General features: G+C 37.9%; 1 protein-coding gene across 1 annotated transcript; it reads right to left on the bottom strand.

Annotated features, from left to right (window-relative positions):
• Positions 1-1294: 1294 nt before the first annotated feature.
• On the bottom strand, positions 1295-2629 carry LOC136261068 (uncharacterized). The gene has a single exon (XM_066055035.1). It carries the CDS (start codon positions 2627-2629, stop codon positions 1295-1297), a length of 1335 nt encoding a protein of 444 aa, XP_065911107.1.
• Between the last annotated feature and the right edge of the window lie 18172 nt (positions 2630-20801).

The raw sequence follows: 20801 nt of genomic DNA, 5'->3' as shown, positions 1-20801 counted from the left end.
GGAAAGTTGAGGAGCATACAGGAGAGCAAAATAATCAGCATGACAGGATACAAGACAGAGAAGAGGATGACCAGCAATTTACAGGTGGAAATGAGGAACAACGCAGAGGACAGGATACGGACCTACAAGATGGGGAGAACATAGAAGATTCTACACTACTACAGTCATCAGATTTTTGCTCTCTTCAATGTGAGGAATCACTGCTACCGTTACCATTACCGGAATATTTTAAGGAAGCTTCCCACACTATTAATGAGATAGACACCCTTAGTACTGCTGAACAGTTATTTTACTCTTTAGTTCTATCTGAAGATGACTGTTCAAGAATTGAATCTTGTACCCGAGACCAAAGAAATTCTGATGAGTGGTATCGGCAGAGACAAGGCAGGTTAACTGCATCAGACTTCCATAAAATTTATGCGATGCAAAAGCAGACTAACCCTACTACTGTTGTGAGGCGGCTACTCTCTAAACCAAATATTAGCCATATACCTGCTATACGATGGGGAGTTGATCATGAAGATTTAGCCAGGCAAGACTATATTAAGGAGATGTCAACTGCACACATTAACTTTAAATGTGTAAATGCTGGGCTCATGGTAAACCATCTGTACCCTCACTTAGGTGCCAGTCCAGATGGGTTTGTCCAATGTGATTGCTGTCCGGGGAAGGGATTACTGGAAATTAAATTCCCATTTACAGCCAAAGATTCACATCCTAATGATCTTAGAGGAAAACCGCGATCGTGTTTAGGAGTAAATGGTGTCATAACTTCCCATGCATATTATACACAAATTCAAGGCCAGCTTGTCATTGCAGATAGGCAATATTGTGACTTGGTAGTATGGACTACTCAAGGAATTACAATGGAAAGGGTTTTACCGGATGTTAATTTCACTGAGAAGCTACTTACAAAGCTAACTACTTTCTATGTTAACAACATAATACAGGAATTGGTAACTGAGCATCCATTGGAGGATACTATCATAGCAAATTCACCCCCTAGTACTGAATCACCACTGTACTGTTTTTGCCAAAAGGAAGAATCTGGCAAGATGATTATGTGTGAAGGCAGTCACTGTCCATACACTTGGTTCCACTTTCCATGTGTAGGGATTAAACGTACACCAAAAGGATCATGGTTTTGTTCTGACTGTAAAAATAGTTAGGTCATTGTGCAAATGTGATATGGATGTCATGTTGTGTATGTAATAATATTATGTGCTTTAAATATTTGCTCACAAAATAAGTGTACAGTATACTTAGCTTAAAGGGTACAAAGTGCAATATGTAATTATACTAATGGTGGTTGTAGATTGCATAGTGCAGCAACTACTACTAAAATCTTGTCAATAGTAGCATAGTCTTCCTCCTGAGATATCTTTAATAGTGAGATGGGAAAGACGTTTTGTAAAATCTTGTAACATTTCATTCGTCCAATGGCTCTTTCCACATGAATTCTTACATTGGATAGCTTTCGAGACGTTTCTACTTCCCTTTGGGACAATTGTGGCTTTCCCTTAGTGAATGCTGGGATGGCAAGTGAAGCTCCTCTTAGTCCTAAATCCTCTGCAATATCAAACCCTCTGTCAGCAAGAACCAAATCACCATGGACAATTTTATCAAGAAATCCAAATTTAGAAGTGATCATTTTATCCGATACACGTCCACCCCAACATTTTGAGATGAATATAATAGCTCCTGTTAGACTCACGGCAACAAAAAATTTTGCCGTGTTGTGACTTTTGTAACTAGAATAAGTTTCACTTCTAGCTGACAGGGAACTTGCTCTCTCTATAAATATCTCTGAGCAGTCAATTATGCAGGTTGCTCTTGGATAAAGTGGCTTGAAGCAGCTTGGTAAAGTTTTCCTTATCATTTGCCGATCAGGCCATACTATTAGCTGGCGTAATTCCCGTGCCATTATATCAATCCATTCATGAAAAATTTGTGACACTCTTCCTGTAGAAATGCCAAATCTGTATGACAATTCCTTATTGGGGACTGCTGTTCTCAATTTTGTCAAAACCAATAACAAATTGTCCTTGCTTGACAGATTTCCATGATTAGAGTTGATTTTTTTAAATGCTGAAGTTAACAGGTTTGATAGAGATTCGAACAATGCATATGATGACAGCCCTGTAAAGTAATGCATTTGCTCATCATCATTCATCAGCTTTGCGGCTGGAGAAAGTGTAGCTTCCTTCAAACTAGCCTGTAATTGTGAAATAAAGTTTTCTTGCAATGTAATGGTTTGCATCTGGGTCTGTAGAGCAGAACTAACACTTGTTTCAACATGCTGCTGTTTTGCATTAAGAAGAAAACTTAGATTTGCTATTAACTCCTGCTGTGACAAAATAGTTTGCTCCATACCTTCCAGTTTTTGCAGGAGCTCATTGTTACCTTCACATTCAATACCATTTTGGTCACCATCACTCACTGCCTGTTCACAAACTTGTGCAGAACTGTTAGGATCATGATTTTCTATCTCACTTTCTTCTTCTCTTGCAGAATTCATTTCCATTGGCTGGTCAGTCTGTTCAGTTACCAGAGGCACAGAAGCAGTCTTTCGCTTAGCACCAACACCCTTCTGTCGCTTTGCAGCATACTGACGCTCACGTCGCTGCATTAATCGTTTACAACGAGATAAATTTCTACTAATAGTAGCTGTTGCTTTTCCAGAATAGACAAAAACAGAAGGGACAAAATCTGGATCATTTCTTAGCTTCACTGGCTTTCCTATGTGATAGAAAAAATTCAGACTAATAGAAGTTTTAACAAATTGCTGTTGCTGTGTGCAAAAAAAACACTAAAGTTACCTGATATGAAGTGAGTTCCACAAAGCCTCGAATGTTTATTCGGCTCCCAAAACTTTCTCTTCAGTGCTCGAGTCCACAAATGTCTTCTTTCAGCATCCTTCGGGAACCTGAACATCTTAATACCATACTTTTTGCTTGCTCGCTTTGTACAGCCAATGGCACTGCAACTGGACGGCATTCTCGACACTAACAACCTTCACCGTCTTGCCCTACAAAAATGGCGGATCAATAATTCACGTGATTTTTTACGTGACGTAAGGTGACCACGCCTTCCCGCTAAGCCCGTCTATAGAAGGAGTAATCATCTTAGAAAGGCTCTTCAATGGTGTAGAAGAATCAGACTTAAAGCCACGGAGTTATAACACGAAATCCAACTTGGTGCAGCAAGTGCGAGATCGAGATACTCTAATAGAGCAGTCATCCTAATAGAGCAGTCACCCTGAAGAGAATTCAAGAGATCAGCTAGAAACAAGTAACCTGTATAGAGATCAGCTAGAAACAAGTCACCCTGTAGAGAGATCAGCTACAAACAATTCACCCTGTAGAGAGATCAGCTACAAAGAAACCATCATGTAGAGAGTTCAGCTGCAAACAAAACACCTGTAGAGAGTTCAGCTACAAACAAATCTCCCTGTAGAGAGATCAGCTAGAAGAAGTTTCCTTGTAGAGAGTTCAGCTACAAACAAATCTCCCTGTAGAGAGATCAGCTAGAAGAAGTCACCTTGCAGAGAGTTCAGTTACAAAGAAACCATCATGTAGAAAGTTCAGCTACAAACTAGTGACCTTGTAGAGACATCAGCTAAAAGAAGTTACCTTATAGAGAGTTCAGCTACAGAGAAACTATCATGTAGAGAGTTCAGCCTCAAACAAATCACCTGTAGAGAGTTCAGCTACAAACAAATCTCCCTGTAGAGACATCAGCTAAAAGAAGTTATCTTATAGAGAGTTCAGCTACAGAGAAACTATCATGTAGAGGGTTCAGCTGCAAGCAAAACACCTGTAGAGAGTTCAGCTACAAACAAATCTCTCTGTAGAGAGATCAGCTAGAAGAAGTTTCCTTGTAGAGAGTTCAGCTACAAACAAATCACCCTGTAGAAAGATCAGCTAGAAGAAGTCACCTTGTAGAGAGTTCAGTTACAAAGAAACCACCATATAGAGAGTTCAGCTACAAACTAGTGACCTCGTAGAGACATCAGTTACCTTGTAGAGAGTTCTGCTACAAAGAAACCATCATATAGAGAGTTCAGCTGCAAACAAATCACCTGTAGAGAATTCAGCTACAAACAAGTCTCCCTGTAGAGAGATCAGCTAGAAGAAGATTCCTTGTAGAGAGTTCAGCTACAAACAAATCACCCTGTAGAAAGATCAGCTAGAAGAAGTCACCTTGTAGAGAGTTCAGTTACAAAGAAACCACCATATAGAGAGTAAAGCTACAAACTAGTGATCTTGTAGAGACATCAGTTACCTTGTAGAGAGTTCTGCTACAAAGACACCATCATGTAGAGAGTTCAGCTGCAAGCAAATCACCTGTAGAGAATTCAGCTACAAACAAGTCTCCCTGTAGAGAGATCAGCTAGAAGAAGTTTCCTTGTAGAGAGTTCAGCTACAAACAAATCACCCTGTAGAAAGATCAGCTAGACGAAGTTACCTTGTGGAGAGTTCAGTTACAAAGAAATCATCATGTAGAGAGTTCAGCTGCAAACAAATCACCTGTAGAGAGTTCAGCTACAAACAAATCTCCCTGTAGAGAGACCAGCTAGATGAAGTTACCTTGTAGAGAGTTCAGCTACAAAGAAACCATCATGTAGAGAGTTCAGCTGCAAACAAATCACCTGTAGAGAGTTCAGCTACAAAGAAACCATCATGTAGAGAGTTCAGCTACAAACAAATCTCCCTGTAGAGAGATCAGCTAGAAGAAGTTACCTTGTAGAGAGATCAGTTACAAAGAAACCATCATGTAGAGAGTTCAGCTACAAACTAGTGACCTTGTAGAGACATCAGCTAAAATAAATTACCTTGTACAGAGTTCAGCTACAAAGAACCATCATGTAGAGAGTTCAGCTGCAAACAAATCACCTGTAGAGAGTTCAGCTACAAACAAATCACCCTGCAGAAAGATCAGCTAGAAGGAGTCACCTTGTAGAGAGTTCAGTTACAAAGAAACCATCATGTAGAGAGTTCAGCTACAAACTAGTGACCTTGTAGAGACATCAGCTACAAAGGAACCATCATGTAGAGAGTTCAGCTGCAAACAAAACACCTGTAGAGAGTTCAGCTACAAACAAATCTCCCTGTAGAGAGATCAGCTAGAAGAAGATTCCTTGTAGAGAGTTCAGCTACAAACAAATCACCCTGCAGAAAGATCAGCTAGAAGGAGTCACCTTGTAGAGAGTTCAGTTACAAAGAAACCATCATGTAGAGAGTTCAGCTACAAACTAGTGATCTTGCAGAGACATCAGCTAAAATAAATTACCTTGTACAGTGTTCAGCTACAAAGAACCATCATGTAGAGAGTTCAGCTGCAAACAAATCACCTGTAGAGAGTTCAGCTACAAACAAATCTCCCTGTAGAGAGAACAGCTAGAAGAAGTTAACTTGTAGAGAGTTCGGCTACAAAGAAACCATCATTTAGAGAGTTCAGCTTCAAACAAATCACCTTGTAGAGAGTTCAGCTACAAACAAATCTCTCTGTAGAGAGATCAGCTAGAAGAAGTTACCTTGTAGAGAGTTCAGCTACAAACAAATCACCCTGTAGAAAGATTAGCTAGAAGAAGTCACCTTGTAGAAAGTTCAGTTACAAAGAAACCACCATGTAGAGAGTTCAGCTACAAACTAGTGACCTCGTAGAGACATCAGCTAGAAAAGTTACCTTGTAGAGAATTCAGCTACAAAGAAACCATTCTGTAAAGAGCTCAGCTGCAAACAAATCACCTGTACAGAATTCAGCTACAAACAAATCACCCTGTAGAGAGGTCAGCTAGAAGAAATTACCTTGCAGATAGTTCAGCTACAAAGAAACCACCATGTAGAAAGTTCAGCTGCAAAGAAATCACCCTGTAGAAAATTCAGCCACAAACAAATTGCCCTGTAGAAAGATCAGTTAGAAGAAGTTACCTTGTAGAGAGTTCAGCTACAAAGAAACCATTCTGTAAAGAGCTCAGCTGCAAACAAATCACCTGTACAGAATTCAGCTACAAACAAATCACCCTGTAGAGAGATCAGCTAGAAGAAGTTACCTTGTAGATCGTTCAGCTACAAACAATTCACCCTGTAGAGAGAGCATCTAGAAGAAGTCACCTTGTAGAGTGTTCAGTTACAAAGAAACCACCATGGAGATTTCTGTAATCAATATATGTATTATATATATAATTTGTACATTTACTGATAAAATATTTAAAGTACATCTACTTCATCTTTTCTTCTTCCTGTGGTAAAAAAAAAGATAGGTTAAAAAAGTCCCATAGGCCGGCTTTGGGGTATACAAATACAAAAAGAAATGAAATCTAATCCAAAACAGCCAAGCTGTAAAAACAGTGTGCGGCCCTCAAAAAGGCTATGGTGAAAAAAGATGTGAAATCCAAAGGTGGCGGCCAAGAAATGGCTGTGATGGTAGGTTAATGGTAAAAATTTTAATAACGACAATTCAGGTGAATTTTTGTGCCGCTTGGTCTTGGCACAAAATTCACCTGAATTGTCATTATTAAAAATTTTACCATTAACCTACCATCACAGCCATTTCTTGGCCGCCACCTTTGGATTTCACATCTTTTTTCACCATAGCCTTTTTGAGGGCCGCACACTTTTTTTACAGCTTGGCTGTTTTGGATTAGATTTTATATACCAGCAAACAAAATGATGTAATACTTGAGTCCTTATACTGGTTAACTTGCTTTTAGTATCAAAATGCAGCCAGATACTATAGCTACACCCATGGTAAATTTCAGGCAAATATATACCATGATTAAAAAGTTATGAAGTTTCAAAGTTCAAAAAATGGGTCAAAATTTGTGTGTGAAAAAGGTACCTTTTCGCAAATCCGGTCACATATAGTGAATCATTATGACATCATCACGTTTCACATATCCTACAGCATGGGTTCATGTTTTACGTGAAACAAGTGCATTGATTTCAGTTCGTGGTGCTAGCACTGGGCTACTTTGCTAATGTAGAATGCTGCTCTAGTAGACTTTGCAGTTATCTCATGGATTCTGTGTTGCTGAATTTAACTTACTTTACCTGAAAGGCTAGTTTATCACTAAAGGATACTGGCTTCATTTACTGTGGTATGGTACATAGGTTTGCACTGTATCTATTCTACGCCCACACCAAGGCATGTTAATTTCAATTTATTCCATTGCAATAAATTACATTTTTGACCTTTTATAATTATAGAGAGATAGGACAATATGTTTGACAAGTGCATAGCAAAATGTTTACATTTGCCAATTTTCTCTTCACTTATCTCTGGTAGTTGCTGAATTGGTACAATTGCATGATTGTTACCTACAACATTGTCATCACTGGGTGATAATCATCTCATTAGTGCTTGATAATGCTAAAGGATACAAGACATAAAGACAAAGATTAGTATTATGGAGTATACATGTTATATACAGTACATACATATATTCAAATCTTAACAAGTAGTCAAGTGTACTCTGACTTACACACTATATTCTGATGGGCAAGACCACAAATAATCAGAGTAAGTTATCATATTTTAATTGTGGTAAATTTGCATAGTTTATGTTTGACATTTGTCAGACTTATTTTTACCACATTTATGGTATATAATTTCCTTCTTTTTAATCAGGCATGTCACTACAGTCAACCTCAAGCCAATGGTGGGAATATGCCTGGTCCCCTTAAATTATTTTCCAAAAAAAAAAGCATGTGTGTGTATGTTTGTATATTCACTCTGTACCCATCAGTGTTGAAACCGGGTCGGGAAACGAAATTGTTCGTTTGACGACGTGGAACTTATAAACGCTATCGCGTAGCTCTTTCGTGAGCCACGCCCACTTACCGCGTTACCAACAACGGCTCAACCACGCCCATTTATTAGTAACTGCAGTATGTAGCACGAAACTGAGGGTATCTATGGTGAGGGGTAGCTATTGTCAGTAGGCGGTGACCTTTTTTTTTTGGTCTTCAACCTAGAAGTTGCAATTCCTAAGTGGAACCCCCCTTTATAAAAGTCTGGATCCGCCCCTGTTTACTCAACACGAATTCAACGCTCAAAACGTAGTCTCGCTCGCTCGCTCGAGACTAGCCGGAACATAGCTCTTATCGCACGCCTCGGCTTTAATTAATCCGGGTCAATCCGGGTCAAATCCGGGTCAGTGGGTCATCCGGGTCAGCAGTAGTGACCCGGTTTCAACGCTGGTACCCATGTGAGCAAAATGTTTTATAGAATCAGTATTACAGGTTAAAGTGGAGTGTTCCATATTTATGCAATCATCTAGATCCTATTATACCTTCTGATGTGCACTGAAGTAGGGTCTGGGTGACAAGACTAGAGCAGCCCCGAGGCTTTCTTTAGCAAATTCATGTAAGAAAACATGATAGACAGATTATAAAACAGTTGAGAAGATACTCTTGTGTGTAATGTGGTATACAATGGCTTTTTTCAAGTTACACTTCTTTAGCTGGTAGTACATAGCAACATAAATAACAAATTGCAAATGACTTATGAATTATTAAATACAGTCATTGCAATATTTATAAATCAAAACAATAGCTATCTGCTGTTCTAAGTGTGAGAGATTTTCATATAATTATGATGAATCCCGTAGCTACATACATGTCATTAATAAGTTCTCTACTAATGTTGTGTTCATGACAATAATGGTTTAAACAGACTGAAACACTATTGCCCTCATTGTCATTACCAGAGGTACTCTGATGGACACCAAACCTGTAAAATTTCATGTATAATACACAAGCATTGTGTGTCAGCTTTATTACTATACTGCCAATACACTATATTAATGTACTATTATTTTGCTAATAAACTTTTAAAGTACTGTTTGATTTTATCATTGCAAGAACTCATATAGTGCATAAGTGTTGTGCAATGTCATAAAAAAATTAGTAAACGATTCAACAGTTCCTATTCCTATGATTGCAGCTGACGAATTGCTCCATTTTAGAATGGTGAAGTGTCTGGAAAGAAGCTGTGTTTGTAAGTACTAATTCTTGAAAATCTATGTTCATGACCTCTAGTGCTGGTATTGTATGTTATATAGCTTCATAAATGTAGCTCAACTAAGTTGTGTAGGATCTTAAATAGCATTGTTAACTTCAATATGTTCTTTCTGTGATGTAGTGTTTTCCATTTCAAATTGTATTACATAGCAGTAACACTACTATAGGTTGAAAAGTTTGACATGCCAAATCTGGCTGCCAAATGTTGGATAACTTCAATTTTGTTGATGTTTCTCTGGGTGTAGGGAGCCCATGCCATCACAGTATATTCTAGGATAGTCTTACATAGGATTGATAGGCATCTGTATAAAGTACTATTAGCTTTTTACAAATAATGTTGATGTGTTTATTAAATGATAGTAGACAGGTACCTGCAAGCACTTGTACTAGTGCCTACTTAGTGAACAATATTCTTCATGAAACATACTTATAATTACTTATGTGCTTGATAATAGGCTAAACTGCTAAACTTACTGGTAAGTATGGAATTATTCTTCCTAGTTGTATTAAAACTTGTACTCAAAGTACCCACTTTACTCTGTATATTGAACATATGAAAGAACAAGAGATTTGATTTGTTTAACTCACAATTGCAGCGGATGACTTGGATGCATCTTGTTTTTTACATTTCTTAACAAATTTGAAGAACTATAAATATATGGAACAAAGAGATAGAGATATTAATGCTGTGTTACATTGTGATGCACTACATGTTTATTCTAAAGTATATAACATACAGTTAATGCTAGTGGAAGCAAAAATATCACTAGATTGTACAAAATCAATGGTACCTCAACTCAAATATACATTCATACTAAAATTACAAACTGGTCCATAATTACAATGATTATACCCCACCTTAGATTTTTAAAATCATTCAAGAACCTGTAGCTGCTTTCTACAGTAGCATGTTGCATAAAACTATTTATTCCATGGTCACTTTTGGCATAGTGGTCAACAATTTCAGGAAATCAGAAACAATATTGACACCTAGGTCCACCACTAACATCTATTGACATTACAAAAAAGCCTCAGTGTTATTTCCTTATGTTCGATCCTGGCCTCCTGTTTGTAAATGATTTTTACAGTAGAGCTGAGCGATAATGCAACTATCATAATCATGACTGATAGTAGCTTTTATCCCCATACAAAATCAGCTTGGCTGTACAATAAGGGTACATCCACAAAAGTAACTGTCAATGAAAGAGCTGATATCTGGTGAAGCCAAGAATAAATGTCAACTAACTATATTTTACAAAAACCTAACATTGGTACTTTACCATTGACTTGTGTAGTCTTGTTGCATTCCTAATTAATTCCTTTTAAATTCTAATTGGGTAAGCAATTTGGCTGCCTTTTTCAATAGTCAGTGTAGAGAAAAAAAATACAACCAAGCCAATTAAAGAAAAAGGAATTAGTTAGGAATGCAGCAAGACTGCACAAGTGAATGGTAAAGGACCAATGTTAGAATTCTGTAAAATATAATTAGTTGTATTATTGGCTGCACCAAATATCAGTTGTTACCAGCCACTTTTACTTTCGTGGATGCACCATTTTTTATAGCCAGGCTGTTTTTGCATGGGAAAATCACTCATTTTGTGAGCATCAGATACTACCAATGAGGTAAGGTAGCTTATAATTATAATGTTACAGGTCAAACTTTATTACTTGTGTAATAACAGTAAGCATTCCAATTAATGGTGAAAGTGCTTGGTAGGCATGAGGTTATTATTCTCCCATTATTCTTTTGAGCAGTGCTTAAGAAACACCCATTATTCCTAAACTTATGCTATAGCCAATGATAATAGTTTATTGCTGTGTATTAGACAATTTACACTGATGCTTCAGCTTCAAATATTTTTCTATTCTTTTAGCTGGTTCCTATTTGATTTCAATGTGACTGTTTTATTAGAGAAGTAATACTGTGTGACTGTCATATTGGAATTTCTGACTATTCAATTAGAGAGTGTCTCAATTTTTTTAAACAGAATTCTGTAATCTGCTTATTTTTCCACTGTTAAAGCTTTATAATCACCTCAAAATGTTAGCTGATTCCCACACATACGTATTATCCCCAAAATTACGCTGGCATAATCCCAGTGCTTGGATAGGCTATAGTGCTGTATGTCATAGGTTTCCAAAAGTTGTTTTCTAGTATAGCTATATCATCGAGTCAATCAAGGCTGCTGCTTTGGTAAAAGAAAGACAATGAGCTTAAATGAAGATAATTAGTACAATAAAGATCAAGATACTCTATTAAAGCAGTCATTCATGCCTTATAGCAGTCATTCATGCCTTTTTGCCTACCCATGCTATTATTTGATTTGATCAACATACTACATGCTTATATAGCAGCTACAATTTACAGATGATGAACAGACACTGGGCTCATTTAAATGCTGGATCAAAGACTCTTATAGGAAATAAATACTGATGCTTGTATACAAATAAATACATTACATATATTAGACATTTATACAACTGACTCTACACACTGAGCATGCTGTGGAATTTACCATCAAACTATTGGAGAAAACAGGAGTACAGAGTTTTCATTTCTACATAAATTATTTTACTGTGAAAATATCTGACTACTAACCCATTTACCATGTTAACTTGGAGCCATTAGTTATTCCATGTAAGTTTGCAATTTAATGATGTGCTGAGTTAGCATATTCAGGTGATAGGTGATAAACAACTAAAGGTGTTTGTAACAATAAGACCATTTGCACTAATAAGTAGAAACAAACCATTACTTCATACTTGTTTACAAAATTGTCATGCATTGCCAGAGATACTTGTGTTCAGAAAAATACAAGAATCAAAGGGAAACAGAAAGGTACAGTATAAATAATTTAGATACTTTAAAAATATACCACAAAAAATTACAATGAATTACAATGCATGTTATCTCACCACTATTACATATTTACGTACCTGCTCATTTCTGATGACATAGAATAACATGATCAGTACTCCCTATTAATAAGATGTCCACACACTGTCCTTATGATATAGCTATTACCTGAAGGGAATTTAGTATTGTAAATATCCATGCAAACACTATAGTGTCTTCATTCACAGCCAGTAGTCCAAATACCCAAGTAGTGGTAGCAATAGTATAGTTGCCTTGACTAATGTTCTGTATATTAGATGAATTTCAATGATAAAGTAGCGTAAGCAATCAATTATCGACACGCTTATTACCACAGGACGTACCTTCGTGTTCAGTCGTCCTTTACGCATCCTTTTCGGCAGGATTATTTGACCTGACATCGTCTTCAAGTATCCCAAATCTGCTGTCCATCATCGCCTTCCTTGAGCAGTAATGGCTAAATAATGTCTCAGCCAAAATAATCAGTTACCAACACCTTGTCTTGATTAACGGAAGCTCATAAGGCTTACGTTTCAGTTACCGGAACCTGGTATTGCAACGGCTATTATGCTTTACCCGAATCCGCAAAAAAATCTGAAAAAATCCCACATAATTTTAAAGTTATAACCGACATTCAAACAAAAATTTGAGCCTGGGCATTACGTAACACACGAGTTATGATTTTTTTTTAAAATACGCATGCAAAAAATGGTTATTAAATGACTTAGTAAATCAATATAATCTGTGTTAAACAAGTCAGTTGGATGATCTACAGTGAGCAATGTGGACAGAAGAGCTCTCTGCCATATTTATCATACAGAATATCGTTCATACAAACTTCATGTAGCCACCTGTTGCAAGCACATTGTACCCAATCTTTGACTTCATCATCACCTTGAAATGGTTCAAAACACACACAGCATGTGTTATGACTTTCATTTGTCGCAATATCAGAGGAGCTCTCAGACACTGAAAGGGTAGAGGAGGCTGCTTCATCAGCAGCACTTACTCTTGGAAACTTTGCTGCAAGTGGAGGTGGTTCATTCTCACTGTTCCTTTTTTTACCTCGCTGTTGACTGATTCGTCCTGTAACATTCCTCTCTGCCTTCTTAGCAGCTGCTAGGGCCTTCTTTTCTGCAACCAGTGCTTTCTTTTCTGCAGCCAAAATCTTCTTTTTTCTCTGTTCTTCTTCTTTAGCCTTTTCCCTTTGTTCTCTTTCTATTTTCTTCCTTTTTTTTCCTCCTCTTGCTGCTTTCGTTTCTCTTCACGCTCTTTAAGGATAGAAACACACTTTTCACTTGTCAAGACCCTAGCTCCTGAAATTCTTACAGCAGTCTCTGTTTTCTGTGGCTTAGCATCTGCACTAAATACTTTGATATATACCTCAAGTTGTGAGATTGGTCTCCAGTGGCGTTTTTGTCATCTCTCTCTACTACAGTGTTCTCTGTTCTGTCTGCTATTAACGTAGCTCTTAGCTCACTCTCTACTTCAGTGTTCTCTGTTTCATCTGCTGTTAACGTGGCTCTTAAATCACCTTCTCCTCCATTGTTCTCTGTTACATCTGCTGATACCGTGGCTCTTATTTCACCTTCTCCTCTATTGTTCTCTGTTACATCTGCTGATGGTGTGGCTCTTATTTCACCTTCTCCTCCATTGTTTTCTGTTTCATCTGCTGATAATGTGGCTCTTGGTACACTTTCAACTTCATTGTTCTCTGATTTGTCTGCTGTCAACTCAGGGTCACCGACAGCAACTGGAGAAGCTACAGGGATATCACAAAAGGCATCTGCTAAATTCATAGCATCTGTCTCACCATTACCATTGTATATGTCAGCAAATGTCTCTGAGTGGTTTACTTTCAGCCATTCAATATATTCTTTATCATGTAAATTGTACCCTCCTCCAAGCCTTCGCTGGTAATGTGACAGTGTTTCTGGTGATATGCTGGATAAGGTACCAATGTGTTGCTGAATTTCTCCATTGCTAGTGTGATCACTTGTTGCTACAGTATTCACCTGTTGCAGGCTAGCCTCAGGATTAACAACAATCAATGGCATTCGGGTTAAACTGATACACACCACATTTTCGAAACCCAGAGCATGTCGTGGCTGGATTCATTGTCTTACCCCAGGCTTCATTGAGCAACCCTGAAAATCGGTATTTTGTTATAGCCAGACTAGGATTTGACTGAGTAAAATGATGGCATACCTGCTGCCAATTCTGCTTGAGTGATTTGAAAACACTCGCATCTAGGGGCTGGCTTTCATGCGTGGTGTGTGGTGGCAAGCTATTCCTTAGCATATTCTATTAGTTATGGTTGATAGTGGGAACTATGCCCATCCAGAAGCAAGAGAATGGGTTGAACACCAACAGCATGAATAAGGAAATGCTCTACAAGCCAGCTTCGGAAAAGTTCTGAATCCACCCTACTTTTAGTGCTTAATCCATACGTAGTCCCAACCACTTCATCTTTCCTCCATTCCATGTTTAGTCGCTCCACGTCAAATATCACAAAAGGTGGAATGCATTGACCACTAGCACTGACACACGCAATCACAGTGATTTGACTTTTATTTCCACTGGTTCTGTATCTCACTTTCTTTTGTCCTCGTTTGGCAACTACTTTAGGAGCATGACCATCTAAGGCTATGCCTGTTTCATCAACATTGTAAATTCTTCCTGGTGAATTGAGCAGTCCATTTTCTGTGAGCACATCCTTCAACAAGGAAAAATGATCAGTTATAACTTCACTGTTCAAGCAGTTCATTCTCACATTGGCTGTGGGATCGCCTTTACGGTATAATAGATGCGGCTGCCGTTGCAAAAACCTTTGAAACCATCCATGTGATACTTCTGGTGTATTCTTCTTCCCTTTGTCAACAGCTACACTCCCTGCAAATGGCTGCAATGTACCGTATTTCTTTTCTGGTCTTTCCATACCCAGCCTGTGCTACCTCCACCAAAAAGTTTGCAAACTCGCCCTCTTCAACTGCTGACAGCAATGGCTTGGGCCCTGGTTTGTCACCATGGCTTACTTTCCCTGAAATTCTGTCATACAAAGTGGATTTTGGGACACCATGCTTCTTAGCAGCTCGTAAAATAGGGGTGTTCTCATCAGTCACTGCCTTCATTGCAGCCTCCATATCCTTGTCTGTCCATTGTTTACGCTTTTTACCACAAATCTCAGTGTTGACAGCTGGAGGTGCTGATTTCGTTCATGGCAATACCAGAAATTTGAGGTCATGGGCCTACTGATTAAAAATTAAATTGACATAGTGTTGGATTGGCAATACATCTCAAATAGCGGTGTACAATGTCCGCTCTGTAGTGAAGGTAATGAAATATGTATAAATAGAGGCTAAATGACCCATTTGGTAGGATTGAAGTCCGTCTACATGTGGCAATTAATACAGACTATGGTTCAGTAGGCCCAAATGTATGGGTTTAACATACAATAAACTCACCCTACGAAGTCGGTTGAATCTGTATGTATTAAACCAATCATTTTCACCTTATTATTAACGCGTAGGCTAAAACCTTCGCTAAATACAGCCATCTACTTGTGGTTCCAGGCCGTCCCATAAATGTCCAGCGATGCTCCAACAAATTAGAAACTGCTTCAGTCTTGACGTATTGCCTACGTCATTCGTCATTAATAGGCAAATCCAGCACTGACCTTACTTAGAAAGCTCAATCCAACTAATTATAGGTGTTCTGTTTTCTCCAGCAAGTAAACTACGAAAGTAGTAGCTAGCTGAAACTGGCGCCAAATGAGATAGTCTAAGGTAAATGAGGGTAATTCCGGACACTCTAGTAAAATCGCTCTAACACTGCACTCACAACGAATTAAGACAAACTCTAGGCATCGTTTTAAAGCCTATCTCATGGTGCATCTGCAGTACAAATTTCGTTTCGATACAATCTACTGTTGAGGAGTTATGAGCCGAAATTTAACATCATGTAAAAATGCAACATGCGGCTAATTCCGGACACTTCGAACAACAAGCAAGTAGCGCCTTCCACAGCAGGGGCGGATCCAGGGGGGGGGGGGGGCTTTGGGGGCTGAAGCCCCCCCCTTCACTTTTAGGCTCTACTTGATCAATATGCTTAGTATTATAATGAAATTTTGTCTTAGCATAATTATATGATCACTAATAATACAAATACTCATAAAACCACCTTATAAACATCTTTCCAAGGTATTATCAGTGGATTTATGCTAAAGTTTATGCAACAAAGATCCGGATCAGTATTGGAGGTGTACAAGGTCGAGATACTCTAATAGAGCAGTCAGCTAACTACTCTAATAAAACATTCACTGGAAGCATATAGTTACTTCTGTTATGGATTTTTTCCAAATCTGCCTGCACCTATACATACACTGAAGTGCAGTGGTCTGTTTAAAGGGCTTCATTCATCTACTTGTGTAGTTAATATGTATGGCAATACTTAATTCAGGTACACAATTTCCATTGAAAAGGCTCTCAGATTCAATCTTATATTGTTCAAATTTCAAAATTTTCCACTTTCAGCATTAATATTCTAACATGCACCTATTCAGTGTTGTGCAATTGTGAGAGGGTGCATCATGTACTTGGTTGTCTGTACCTACCCAAACTTTTCCATTAACAAAATGCTTCAGAGAGCCATACCTATAATCTAAAGGCAGTATATAAAATATCTACAGGCAGAAAATATTATGAATTTTATGTGGAAATGTCTCCAAATTGCAGTATTTTAGCATCTATTTTTCAAAAATTTCCTGGGGGGGCATGCCCCCAGACCCCCCTAGTTCCAGCATGCTTCGCATGCTGGGAAGCTTTGCACACCTCTACCCAAGAGATTAGTACCTTGAGTTAGCCCCCCCCTTTTATAAATCCTAGATCCGCCCCTGCACAGGTTATACCAATCCTCTTTGAAGTATGGAGACTAAAGTGCCACTCATCTGCAGCTTATAAATCAAGTGGAAAGTTCATACCCTTTGGGAGAAAGCAGCAGTGCGTGTTTAAAAATTTTATGTAATTCGACAAAATTAATATTTCCTTTGTATTTCAACCGAGCAGCTGCTGAAAAATCGACTGCCACTCCGCCTGTGCTGCATGGATTCTTATGATTTTTAGTATGCAATTAGCCGAGAGTATGATCTTCATGTAAACATTTCAAAATAGAAAATATGAGCTTGGGCTGCCTGGTTAGATAAACATTTTCCAAGTTTTTGAACAAAACTACGCATGATTGCGCTACAAATACGTGACAATCTTCAAGGTGGAATAACGGATTCGCTTCAATTATGGTTTGTAGATAGGCCATAGGACACTGCATTAGCATACCAAATTATAGGCTCAGGGATTCTACCATTGTTGAGAACGATCCAAGTGTCCGGAATTAGCCGCTGTCCGGAATTACCCGCACTTACCTTACTTTTCAGGGTATATTAAAATCACGTACATCGAACCCTAGAAAATGCTTGTAATAAAATCAGCAGATTATGATGGGTGTTGTTTTAAACTAAGGAGTTTTGAGCATGCACGTGCACGGTGCAAAACCTAGAGCATGCTTTAGCATGCTCTCGTCTAGGGGGGTCTGAAGGCATGCCCCCACAGAAGATTTTTTGAGAATTTACCCATCTAAGGTTAAATCTGGTGTAAATTTGGGCCAAAAATTGCTCGACTAGTTATGCTAGCGATAATAACAAAGCAAAACGACTGAAGTATGATGTGATAGACCAGCTTCCTACAAGACAAGACACTTATGGATGGCATACGCGTTGTAATACAGACTACATTATAGTCAATCAACTCAATTAATTTAAAAATGCAATAACACGCACACATGCATGCACATTATAAACAATCATCAGTTTAGTCGGTGACTTGTGGCTTCCGGATGAATGGTTTTGTATAGACGAGCTGCAAGCTATAAAGGAACATGTACTTGTAAATTACAACAGAAATTGAAAAAAACAAACAAAGAAACAAACAGTTAATATCTCACACAATGTTCCTTAACTGAGAAAGTTAAAGCACACAAACAGTTATTTCGAGTATCCCTTTGATGTGGTTAACACTCTAATTTATGAGGTGTGAATGTGCCATGATTAAACCATGCACACACAGACACACAGACACACACACAGACGCACACACACACTACATACACAGTATGGCTTTGAAGTGTACTAAGTGGAAGCAAATTTTGAGGTTAGTGCAAGATAATATTGTGGTTAGGGACTAAATGGCTTCAAACCCTTTGGAATGTGTTGGTTTCAATCATTAGACATTTATTCCAACATATGCATAGCTTTAAAAACATCTCATTCAAAAGTGATTGTATTATATGAATATTTTACACAGGTTATCTACACTAATGCATACGACCAAAATATGTACTAAATTTCTGGTATTGGTCAGACCTTCAGTGCCGGGTGTCCGGAATTAGCCGCATGTAGTATTTTAACGCGCTGTTAAATTTCCGCTCATAACTCCTCAGCAGTTGATTGTATTGAAGCGAAATTTGTACTGCAGATGTACCATAAGATAGGCTTTAAAAAGATTCCAAGAGTTTGTGCTAACTCGTTGTGAGTGTGCTGTTAGAGCGATTTTATCAAAGAGCGTCCGGAATTACCCTCATTTACCTTATATCCCTGCTGGCTATAGTGGTGAAGCGGCAGCGTGGTGGACAATTCCTACAATGGCAGTGATCAAAAACAGCTCTAGATGAGTAAGTATTAGACTAAAATGATAACTTGTACGATAGGTTTAGCCGTATTAGCTAAATTGTTTATTGTGTATTGTGGCCTGCAAATGATTCAACTTTGATGTTGCTGTGTAGGCACCAGCCTATTATGCTGGCATAATTTTGAACATAATAGGTGCTTGAAAGCATCAAGCATAATGCTAGTATAATAGGCAAAATAATTGTCATACTGTACGCAAAAATGCATGCCACAGAAAAAGGTTGACTTACAATAATAGAACAGTTGATGCCACTGATATGGCATTAAGTAGTTATCTGACACCACTGTTAGTATAGTTTACAATGCAGCCAAATTCCAAGTACTTTTTACATTTAACCAGTTGTTCATAAGCCAAAGCTTATCATTATCCATAGAAAGTAACAAAACATTGGAATTGTGGCAAAAATTTTGAGCGTAATCATTAGCATAATAGGCAAAATTTTTGAGCACTGCAGCATAGCATAATAGGCAAAATTAAAAAGCATAATAGGCTGGTGTCTATTGCTGTGTACCAAGAGTTCATAATATATATATTATGAACTCTTGTGTGTACGTATTACATATTTTATAACCTGTTATCTCAGCTTATGGCGGATGACAAGTGGACACAGTTCATCAGCCATCAATGGTAAGAGTATGCATCGTCTGCTCTTATGATTTTGTATATTATCTCTTCAGAGGTACAGTTTCTTGTTGGAACTCTTAGTTCTACAGGTTGTCAGTGTACAACATCTGCAGTGTTAGTTTCCTTCAATGGCAGCTGCTTCCTCTAAAGAATCTGGTAACGACTATATGTGGACAGTTTTGTTCTTTTTTCACAGAGTTGTTCAACCTCATCTTCTAATTACTTGCAGCTGTAAGTCCATTAAGCCTGACTGTGTTTCTATTCATTTTCTTTTCAATAGGGTAGGAATTACAGGCTTAGTCTCAGTTCTAGGAGATTCTTCTTATTGCTAACATCTGTAAGTAAGTACACTGAGGGTGTACAGTATACAATTTATATTTACCTTCATTTAGGTTTGTGGAAACTGGTCTCATTTCTTCTGGGAACCGGTCTCATTTCTTTATGTTTTCCTCTACTTTTTATCAACAGCTGACGGCTGCTACCTCATGTACGTCTGGCACTGTAAATGAGTTGAGTGCTTTCAAGAACTTGTTCCATCTTGTTTGTCCTTATTTCACTAACCATGCTCGTATTGCTAACAAAAGTTCGTCCACTGAGTGTATGCAAATATTATATTTAGTCTTGTTTCAATTGTACTTAGTGATTACAAGATTCTTGGACTTGGTTGTCAGTGTACCAGATGCTTCTTGTGAGCTTACGTAACAGACATAAAAATGGCCACATGGTAGGAGTATTTTTGCGTGTTTTGGGCATGGGCGAATGTCAGATGAAGATTTTTGAATGGTTATATATCAGCCGAGAGCGAATATATCAAACTCTAATTAGCAGGTATGCTGATACATTAGCCAAAAGAATAGGGATTTAACATAAATCAATACTTGAATGTACTTATTTTAACACTTTATAATCATACCTGCTAGTTATAGCTTGATATTCATTGTTCTTGGCTGAGATATGACCGTTCAAAAATCTTTGTCTGATATTATCCCAACAAAGTCACATACTACGTAAGTGGCCGTTTTATGTCTGGTTAGACTCACTGATAAGTGTTAAGTACACCAAGTAATCCAGAATATGAATTATATTTGCCTCCATTTAGGGTTGTGAAACCTGGTGTTATCAGACTTGTCTTAGTTCTACATGGATTGTCAGTCTCAGACTCGGTCTTAGGTTTACAAGATTGTTACAAACTGTAAGTATGATGATTGTTCAGTATACGCATTATATTTACCATCTTTAATAGAGTTGTGGGACCTAGTCGCTGTTCTACATGGCAATACTAGGTTTCCACACAAGGTCTCAGTTTTATGAGATTCTTATTGTTACAAACTGTAAGTCCAACAATTGTCCAGAATGCACATTATATTTACATCTTTGTATTAGATGACTAACAGATTGTCATAGAGTGTTCTACATGGTGATGAACATGGTGATAATACAGGTAATTAGTAATGGAACTTGTGAATTGTATTTACTGTCTTACCTGCTGCAGTTGGATAAAGACTGATAAATGACAAAATTGATCATGATTTGATACTG

The sequence above is a fragment of the Dysidea avara genome, chromosome 7 (genome assembly GCF_963678975.1).
Source record: "Dysidea avara chromosome 7, odDysAvar1.4, whole genome shotgun sequence".
Lineage (NCBI taxonomy): Eukaryota > Metazoa > Porifera > Demospongiae > Dictyoceratida > Dysideidae > Dysidea > Dysidea avara.
Note: the sequence above shows the minus strand (reverse complement) of the source record. Positions and strands in the feature narration are given on the sequence as shown.